The sequence below is a fragment of the Triticum dicoccoides genome, chromosome 7B, assembly GCF_002162155.2.
Source record: "Triticum dicoccoides isolate Atlit2015 ecotype Zavitan chromosome 7B, WEW_v2.0, whole genome shotgun sequence".
NCBI classification, from domain to species: domain Eukaryota; kingdom Viridiplantae; phylum Streptophyta; class Magnoliopsida; order Poales; family Poaceae; genus Triticum; species Triticum dicoccoides.
Genome location: NC_041393.1, coordinates 743,715,631 through 743,726,005, shown reverse-complemented (window position 1 = coordinate 743,726,005; position 10,375 = coordinate 743,715,631). Strand labels below are relative to the sequence as shown.

The 10,375-nt window shown below is 45.9% G+C and overlaps 1 protein-coding gene across 1 annotated transcript; it reads right to left on the bottom strand.

The window, feature by feature from the left end:
* Positions 1 to 495: 495 nt before the first annotated feature.
* Positions 496 to 2,483, bottom strand: LOC119339635. Its single transcript, XM_037611614.1, has 4 exons — positions 1,932 to 2,483; positions 1,046 to 1,355; positions 822 to 870; positions 496 to 531 (listed from the first exon to the last, which is right to left on the bottom strand). Exons 1-4 carry the CDS (start codon positions 2,440 to 2,442, stop codon positions 496 to 498), a joined length of 906 nt encoding a protein of 301 aa, XP_037467511.1. The 5' UTR covers positions 2,443 to 2,483.
* Between the last annotated feature and the right edge of the window lie 7,892 nt (positions 2,484 to 10,375).

Genomic DNA, 10,375 nt, shown 5'->3' with positions numbered 1-10,375 from the left:
ACATGAAGGAGGGGGTTAAGAAATTACGTGTTCCCTTGCTTCACAGTCGCCACATACTCAATCGGGAAATGTCTGATCTGGACCTTTGAATGTTCGTAGTGACGGTTCCATGTCGCTTTGAGGTTGTTGATGAAGAATTCGGCATGCGTAGTAAGATCCGAATCAGCTTCCGAATGGATTGAATCAAGCACCTCAAAATGTTGGTTCTTCAGGTCAAGACAGATCACATAGTGGTGACCACACTTGTTGTGTGTGTCATGTGGTGCAAGATCCTGGAACATGGGGAACATGACCTGCATTTGAAAAGTGAATAAATGATAAGCAGACTACACAAAAAGAACAGCAGAGGAACAAAAAAATAGAATCACGTAGAATGTTTGGTTATGGGTGGGGGTAGTTGAAAGAAAGTTGCCGTCCATGTATGAACAAAATGTGCCGTGCATTTTACTATAAAGTTGCCACATAGTTCGCACGGGATGCAAAAATCAAAAGATGTCAATGTGCACGGCAGCTGTTGCCACATGAAAACATCTGCCACATAATCACAAGTGCAGAAGATGGCAAAAATCACACCATGTGAAAAAACAGTGCAGACTGGGGAGGAGTACTCACATATTTCTTCAGTGTGAGCTTGAATTCACCATGTTGAGAAAAATTCTTCCTCAGGATTTTGTGGTGGAAGTCACCATCCCATATTTGCATGTCACACTGTAATGCATGATGATCTTGTCGGCACACACATCGATGTGATTGTTGATGTAGTCGATCCCACATGCAACTACATTCGTCGACATTTTACCATTTGGCCTCACGGACTCGGCAAGATCACCCAGATCGACGTACGTCGCTCCGCATTGAATGACTTTGGTTCTGTCCAAACATGAGCTGTATGAAAACGACATAACATGGAAGAATCATGCCTACCAAGTAAAAAATATATGAAAAGAACTAAAACGTAAGCGGATCGTGTATAGAAAGTACGAAGAAGATGAATGGTAAAAAAGGGGCAAAGCAAAATGAGAGATTATGGGGTGTGGTCATTTACGCTTTCAGCTCCTTCATGTGCTTGCTGCTGGCCCTAGCATTTCCAAAACGCTTGATGATATCGTACAGCTGGGTCTGTTCCTTAGTGGCCCTAATTTCGGGCTTGTAGTCTTCCGCGGGAGGTGGGTGAACTACCCTCTGCTGCCTCACAGGACCAGGGGTGGCACTCCTGATGGTATCCTCAGATGCCATATCTGCAGGCACGTTGGAACTTGATTGCCCTTGCCCTCGTGAGGTACTCCTCTGCAATGCTGCCTCCTCGATCTTGCGGTAAGTTTCTTCAAGTGACGGTGAAATCTCCTCAGGGGTGCCTGCAATGATTTAAAAAATAAAAAGTGTGTTAGGATACCTAGAAAATCAGAAAATAGATGGATTGTGAGGAGATGTAGGTAGAAATAGTGGGGAAGTTGACATGTGTGGTCCAACTACAGTGGCCATGTCATGGCAACTACAGTTGCCATGCAGTTGCGCTGAAGTTACCATCTAGATGGATTGTAGTTGCCATGTCACATCAAATGCAGTTGCCATGTTGTGTCAACTCGACTTGCCATGTGATTGCCGTATAGAAAAAATGCAGAATGGTAACAAAAAAATGCAGGTGACATGGTGTGGCAAATCCAGTTGCCATGTGTAATACACTGTATTTGTCACATAACAGCAAATATAGTTGCCATGTTGAATCAACTTCAGTTGCCACGTGTTTACCCAAATGTCAAATGCAGCATGGCAGCAAAAAAAAAGTAGGTGACATGGTGCATCAAATCCACTTGCCATGTCATCACATGTCAGTTGCCATCACAAGTGAGAACACCCAAAAAATATGATTGGGACAAAATTCAAACTACAAAGATGTATACAGGAAAATCATAAGGACATGACAAGTGTACCTTGCACAATCGGCTCCGCGAACTTGACAGCCTTCCTGCCCTCGACCATTGGCTGCGCCATCATTGCGGGCATGCCTCCTGAGAAAGCAAAGGCAACTGACAAAGGATCTTGCACCACCGGTTGATCTTGACTGATGCCAAGGCTGAAGCTCGGTGGGGTAAATGCCATTGGGTGCCTCTTATTTCTACTGGCCGGACCACGAACGATTTGCGGGGCAGAATCCAATGGTGAAAGATCGACAAACATATCTGAATCGGCCGCTACAGAATGATCGGGCTTATTTGCAGGGCGGGGCGTGTTGTCAGCGGTATCAGCAGCAGCTTTCATGACAATCTTCTTGTTTGGGCTGTAGGGGACACCGACATTGACTGGGAGCCTGGAAGTGCGCAGATTTATGCTGGGGATTTCCACTGCGGGTAAAGGTGCAGTCTGCTCCGGCCGTTCACCTGCGTCACTAGTGCCCGGCTTGACACCTGCATCAGTTGTGCTCCGGTCTTGCGGTTTCTCCATCACATAGCTTTTGGCAGGTGGCGGGAACAGTGTGGACGCAGGAACATGTTGGAAATATGCCCTAGAGGCAATAATAAAAGCATTATTATTATATTTCCTTGTTCATGATAATTGTCTTTATTCATGCTATAATTGTGTTATCCGGAAATCGTAATACATGTGTGAATAACAGACACCAACCTGTCCCTAGTGAGCCTCTAGTTGACTAGCTCGTTGATCAACAGATAGTCGTGGTTTCCTGACTATGGACACTGGATGTCATTGATAACGAGATCACATCATTGGGAGAATGATGTGATGGACAAAGACCCAATCCTAAACATAGCACAAGATCGTATAGTTCGTTTGCTAGAGTTTTCCAATGTCAAGTATCTTTTCCTTAGACCATGAGATCGTGTAACTCCCGGATACCGTAGGAGTGCTTTGGGTATGCCAAACGTCACAACGTAACTGGGTGACTATAAAGGTAGACTACGGGTATCTCCGAAAGTGTCTGTTGGGTGACATGGATCAAGACTGGGATTTGTCACTCCGTATGACGGAGAGGTATCACTAGGCCCACTCGGTAATGCATCATCATAATGAGCTCAGAGTGACCAAGTGTCTGGTCACGGGATCATGCATTACGGTACGAGTAAAGTGACTTGCCGGTAACGAGATTGAACGAGGTATTGGGATACCGACGATCGAATCTCGGGCAAGTAACATATCGATAGACAAAGGGAATAGCGTACGGGATTGATTAAATCCTCGACATCGTGGTTCATCCGATGAGATCATCGTGGAGCATGTGGGAGCCAACATGGGTATCCAGATCCCGCTGTTGGTTATTGACCGGAGAGTCGTCTCGGTCATGTCTGCTTGTCTCCCGAACCCGTAGTGTCTACACACTTAAGGTTCGGTGACGCTAGGGTTATGAAGATATGTATATGCAGAAACCCGAATGTTGTTCGGAGTCCTGGATGAGATCCCGGACGTCACGAGGAGTTCCGGAATGGTCCGGAGGTAAAGAATTATATATAGGAAGTGCTATTTCGGGCATCGGGACAAGTTTCGGGGTTATCGGTATTGTACCGGGACCACCGGAAGGGTCCCGGGGGTCCACCGGGTGGGGCCACCTGTCCCGGGGGGCCACATGGGCTGTAGGGGGTGCGCCTTGGCCTAGATGGGCCAAGGGCACCAGCCCCTATAGGCCCATGCGCCTAGGGTTTCCACCATGGAAGAGTCCATGTGGTGGAAGGCACCCCTAGGTGCCTTGGGGGGGAGGGAAACCTCCCCTTGGCCGCCGCCCCCCTAGTAGATCTCATCTACTAGGGCCGGCGCCCCCCCCCTTGGCACCCCTATATATAGTGGGGGGGAGAGGAGGGATTTCACACCAGCCCCTGGCGCCTCCACCTCCCCCCGTTACGTCTCTCCCTCGTAGTCTCGGCGAAGCCCTGCTGCTGTGACGCCCTGCATCCACCACCACGCCGTCGTGCTGCTGGATCTTCATCAACCTCTCCTTCCCCCTTGCTGGATCAAGAAGGAGGAGACGTCTCCCGTCCCGTACGTGTGTTGAACGCGGAGGTGCCGTCCGTTCGGCGCTGGTCATCGGTGATTTGGATCACGTCGAGTACGACTACATCATCACCGTTCTTTTGAACGCTTCCGCTCGCGATCTACAAAGGTATGTAGATGCATCTAATCACTCGTTGCTAGATGAACTCCTAGATGATCTTGGTGAAACGAGTAGGAAATTTTTTGTTTTCTGCAACGTTCCCCAACAGTGGCATCATGAGCTAGGTCTATGCGTAGTTCTTCTTGCGCGAGTAGAACACAATTGGTTGTGGGCGTAGATTTGTCAACCTTCTTGCCGTTACTAGTCCTTTCTTGCTTCAGCGGTATTGTGGGATGAAGCGGCCCGGACCAACCTTACACGTACGCTTACGTGAGACCGGTTCCACTGACTAACATGCACTAGTTGCATAAGGTGGCTGGCGGGTGTCTGTCTCTCCTACTTTAGTTGGAGCGGAATCGATGAACAGGGTCCTTATGAAGGGTAAATAGAAGTTGACAAATCACGTTGTGGCTTTAACGTAGGTAAGAAAACGTTCTTGCTAGAACCCTAATTCAGCCACGTAAAACTTGCAACAACAATTAGAGGACGTCTAACTTGTTTTTGTAGCAAGTGGTTTGTGATATGATATGGCCAAAGTTGTGATGAATGATGAATGATCTATATGTGATGTATGAGATGTTCATGCTATTGTAATAGGAATCACGACTTGCATGTCGATGAGTATGACAACCGGCAGGAGCCATAGGAGTTGTCTTTATTCTTTTAATGACCTGCGTGTCATCGAGAAACGCCATGTAAATTACTTTACTTTATTGCTAAACGCGTTAGCCATAGTAGTAGAAGTAATGGTTGGCGAGCAACTTCATGGAGACACGATGATGGAGATCATGATGATGGAGATCATGGTGTCAAGCCGGTGACAAGATGATCATGGAGCCCCAAGATGGAGATCAAAGGAGCTATGTGATATTGGCCATATCATGTCACATTTATTATTTGATTGCATGTGATGTTTATCATGTTTTGCATCTTGTTTACTTAGAACGACGGTAGTAAATAAGATGATCCCTCACAATAAATTCAAGAAGTGTTCCCCCTAACTGTGCACCGTTGCGACAGTTCGCTGTTTCAAAACACCACGTGATGATCGGGTGTTTTATTCAGACGTTCACATACAACGGGTGTAAGACAGATTTACACATGCAAACACTTAGGTTGACTTGACGAGCCTAGCATGTACAGACATGGCCTCGGAACACAGAAGACCGAAAGGTCGAGCATGAGTCGTATAGAAGATACGATCAACATGAAGATGTTCACCGATGTTGACTAGTCCGTCTCACGTGATGATCGGACACGGTCTAGTTTAACTCGGATCATGTAATACTTAGATGACTAGAGGGATGTCTAATCTAAGTGGGAGTTCACTAATAATTTGATTAGTTGAACTTAATTATCATGAACTTAGTCTAAAATCTTTGCAATATGTCTTGTAGATCAAATGGCCAACGTAGTCCTCAACTTCAATGCGTTCCTAGAGAAAACTAAGCTGAAAGACGATGGCAACAACTATACGGACTGGGTCCGGAACCTGAGGATCATCCTCATAGCTGCCAAGAAAGATTATGTCCTACAAGCACCGCTTGGTGACGCACCCGTTCTCCCTGCAGAACAAGATGTTATGAACGCTTGGCAGGCACGTTTCGATGACTACTCCCTCGTTCAGTGCGGCATGCTTTACAGCCTAGAGCCGGGGCTCCAAAAGCATTTTGAGAGACATGGAGCATATGAGATGTTCGAAGAGCTGAAAATGGTTTTCCAAGCTCATGCCCGGGTCGAGAGATATGAAGTCTCCGACAAATTCTTCAGCTGTAAGATGGAGGAAAACAGTTCTGTCAGTGAGCACATACTCACTATGTCTGGGTTGCATAACCGCTTGACTCAGCTGGGAGTTAATCTCCCGGATGATGCGGTCATTGACAGAATCCTCCAGTCGCTTCCACCAAGCTACAAGATCTTTGTGATGAACTTCAATATGCAGGGGATGGAAAAGACCATTCCTGAAGTATTTGCTATGCTGAAATCAGCAGAGGTAGAAGTCAGGAAGGAACATCAAGTGTTGATGGTCAATAAAACCACTAAGTTCAAGAAAGGCAAGGGTAAAAAGAACTTCAAGAAGGACGGCAAGGAGGTTGCCGCGCCCGGCAAGCAAGCTGCCGGGAAGAAGCCAAAGAATGGACCCAAGCCCGAGACTGAGTGCTTTTATTGCAAGGTAAGCGGTCACTGGAAGCGGAACTGCCCTAAGTACTTAGCGGATAAGAAGGCCGGCAAAACGAAAGGTATATGTGATATACATGTAATTGATGTGTACCTTACTAGTGCCCGTAGTGGCTCCTGGGTATTTGATACCGGTGCAGTTGCTCACATTTGTAACTCAAAGCAGGGGCTGCGGAATAAGCGGAAACTGGCAAAGGACGAGGTGACGATGCGCGTCGGAAATGGTTCCAAGGTCAATGTGATCGCCGTCGGCACACTACCTCTGCATCTCCCTTCGGGATTAGTTTTAAACCTTAATAATTGTTATTTAGTGCCAGCTTTGAGCATGAACATTGTATCGGGATCTCGTTTAATTCGAGATGGCTACTCTTTTAAATCTGAGAATAATGGTTGTTCCATTTTTATGAGAGATATGTTTTATGGTCATGCTCCTATGGTTTATTCTTTATGAATCTCGAACGTGATGCTACACATGTTCATAATGTGAGTACCAAAAGAAGTAAGGTTGATAATGATAGTCCCACATACTTGTGGCACTGCCGCCTTGGTCACATAGGTGTCAAACGCATAAAGAAGCTCCATGCTGATGGACTTTTAGAGTCTCTTGATTATGAATCATTTGACACGTGCGAACCATGCCTTATGGGTAAAATGACCAAGACTCCGTTCTCAGGAACAATGGAGCGAGCAACCGACTTATTGGAAATCATACATACCGATGTGTGCGGTCCAATGAGTGTTGAGGCTCGCGGTGGCTATCGTTATGTTCTCACTCTCACTGATGATTTAAGTAGGTATGGGTATATCTACTTAATGAAACACAAGTCTGAAACCTTTGAAAAGTTCAAGGAATTTCAGAGTGAGGTTGAAAATCAACGTGACAGGAAAATCAAGTTTCTACGATCAGATCGTGGAGGAGAATACTTGAGTCACGAGTTTGGGGCACACTTAAGAAAATGTGGAATAGTTTCACAACTCACGCCGCCTGGAACACCTCAGCGTAATGGTGTGTCCGAACGTCGTAATCGCACTCTGTTAGATATGGTGCGATCTATGATGTCTCTTACCGATTTACCGCTTTCTTTTTGGGGCTATGCTTTAGAGACTGCCGCATTCACTTTAAATAGGGCTCCATCGAAATCCGTTGAGACGACACCGTATGAATTATGGTTTGGGAAGAAACCTAAGCTGTCGTTTCTAAAAGTTTGGGGATGCGATGCTTATGTCAAGAAACTTCAACCTGAAAAGCTCGAACCCAAGTCGGAAAAATGCGTCTTCATAGGATACCCAAAAGAAACTATTGGGTACACCTTCTACCTCAGATCCGAAGGCAAGATCTTTGTTGCCAAGAATGGGTCCTTTCTGGAGAAAGAGTTTCTCTCGAAAGAAGTAAGTGGGAGGAAAGTAGAGCTTGATGAAGTATTACATCTTGAACTGGAAAATGGCGCAACTCAAGAAAATGTTCCTGAGGTGCCTGCACCGACTAGAGAGGAAGTTAATGATAATGATCAAGATACTTCTGATCAAGCCCCTACTGAAATTCGAAGGTCCACAAGGACACGTTCCGCACCAGAGTGGTACGGCAACCCTGTCTTGGAAATCATGCTGTTAGACAACGGTGAACCTTCGAACTATGAAGAAGCGATGGCGGGACCGGATTCCGACAAATGGCTGGAAGCCATGAAATCCGAGATAGGATCAATGTATGAAAACAAAGTATGGACTTTGACTGACTTGCCCGTTGAGCGGCGAGCCATAGAAAATAAATGGATCTTTAAGAGGAAGACAGACGAGGATGGTAATGTGACCATCTATAAGGCTTGGCTTGTCGGTAAGGGTTATCGACAAGTTCAAGGGGTTGACTACGATGAGACTTTCTCACCGGTAGCGAAGCTGAAGTCCGTCCGAATCATGTTAGCAATTGCCGCATTCTATGATTACGAAATATGGCAAATGGACGTCAAAACGGCATTCCTTAATGGTTTCCTTAAGGAAGAATTGTATATGATGCAGCTGGAAGGTTTTGTCGATCCTAAGAATGCTGACAAAGTGTGCAAGCTCCAACGCTCGATTTATGGGCTGGTGCAAGCATCTCGGAGTTGGAACATTCGCTTTGATGAGATGATCAAAGCGTTTGGGTTTACACAGACTTATGGAGAAGCCTGCGTTTACAAGAAAGTGAGTGGGAGCTCTGTAGCATTTCTCATATTATATGTAGATGACATACTTTTGATGGGAAATGATATAGAACTCTTGGACAGCATCAAGGTCTACTTGAATAAAAGTTTTTCAATGAAGGACCTTGGAGAAGCTGCTTATATATTAGGCATCAAAATCTATAGAGATAGATCAAGACGCCTCATAGGTCTTTCACAAAGCACATACCTTGATAAGATATTGAAGAAGTTCAATATGGATCAATCCAAGAAAGGGTTCTTGCCTGTGTTACAAGGTATGAAATTGAGCTCAGCTCAATGTCCGACCACGGCAGAAGATATAGAAGAGATGAGCGTCATCCCCTATGCCTCAGCCATAGGTTCTATTATGTATGCCATGCTGTGTACCAGACCTGATGTTAACCTTGCCGTCAGTTTGGTAGGAAGGTACCAAAGTAATCCCGGCAAGGAACACTGGACAGCGGTCAAGAATATCCTTAAGTACCTGAAAAGGACTAAGGAAATGTTTCTCGTTTATGGAGGTGACGAAGAGCTCGTCGTAAAGGGTTACGTCGACGCTAGCTTCGACACAGATCTGGATGACTCTAAGTCACAAACCGGATACGTGTATATTTTGAATGGTGGGGCAGTGAGCTGGTGCAGTTGCAAGCAAAGCGTCGTGGCGGGATCTACATGTGAAGCGGAGTACATGGCAGCCTCGGAGGCAGCACATGAAGCAATATGGGTGAAGGAGTTCATCACCGACCTAGGAGTCATACCCAATGCGTCGGGGCCGATCAAGCTCTTCTGTGACAACACTGGAGCTATTGCACTTGCCAAGGAGCCCAGGTTTCACAAGAAGACAAGGCACATCAAGCGTCGCTTCAACTCCATTCGTGAAAATGTTCAAGATGGAGACATAGAGATTTGTAAAGTACATACGGACCTGAATGTAGCAGATCCGTTGACTAAACCTCTCCCTAGAGCAAAACATGATCAACACCAGAATTCCATGGGTGTTCGATTCATCACAATGTAACTAGATTATTGACTCTAGTGCAAGTGGGAGACTGTTGGAAAGATGCCCTAGAGGCAATAATAAAAGCATTATTATTATATTTCCTTGTTCATGATAATTGTCTTTATTCATGCTATAATTGTGTTATCCGGAAATCGTAATACATGTGTGAATAACAGACACCAACCTGTCCCTAGTGAGCCTCTAGTTGACTAGCTCGTTGATCAACAGATAGTCGTGGTTTCCTGACTATGGACACTGGATGTCATTGATAACGAGATCACATCATTGGGAGAATGATGTGATGGACAAAGACCCAATCCTAAACATAGCACAAGATCGTATAGTTCGTTTGCTAGAGTTTTCCAATGTCAAGTATCTTTTCCTTAGACCATGAGATCGTGTAACTCCCGGATACCGTAGGAGTGCTTTGGGTATGCCAAACGTCACAACGTAACTGGGTGACTATAAAGGTAGACTACGGGTATCTCCGAAAGTGTCTGTTGGGTGACATGGATCAAGACTGGGATTTGTCACTCCGTATGACGGAGAGGTATCACTGGGCCCACTCGATAATGCATCATCATAATGAGCTCAGAGTGACCAAGTGTCTGGTCACGGGATCATGCATTACGGTACGAGTAAAGTGACTTGCCGGTAACGAGATTGAACGAGGTATTGGGATACCGACGATCGAATCTCGGGCAAGTAACATATCGATAGACAAAGGGAATAGCGTACGGGGTTGATAGAATCCTCGACATCGTGGTTCATCCGATGAGATCATCGTGGAGCATGTGGGAGCCAACATGGGTATCCAGATCCCGCTGTTGGTTATTGACCGGAGAGTCGTCTCGGTCATGTCTGCTTGTCTCCCGAACCCGTAGGGTCTACACACTTAAGGTTCGGTGACGCTAGGGTTAT

What these genes read in the sequence shown, in the direction of transcription:
- LOC119339635 (XM_037611614.1), bottom strand. Translation starts at nt 2,442, where the DNA reads ATGGAGAAACCGCAAGACCGGAGCACAACTGATGCAGGTGTCAAGCCG. An exon ending in CGCGGAGCCGATTGTGCAAG is followed by an intron (nt 1,356 to 1,931) that starts GTACACTTGTCA and finishes AAATCATTGCAG; the next exon opens with GCACCCCTGAGGAGATTTCA. An exon ending in CACATGAAGGAGCTGAAAGC is followed by an intron (nt 871 to 1,045) that starts GTAAATGACCAC and finishes ATGTTTGGACAG; the next exon opens with AACCAAAGTCATTCAATGCG.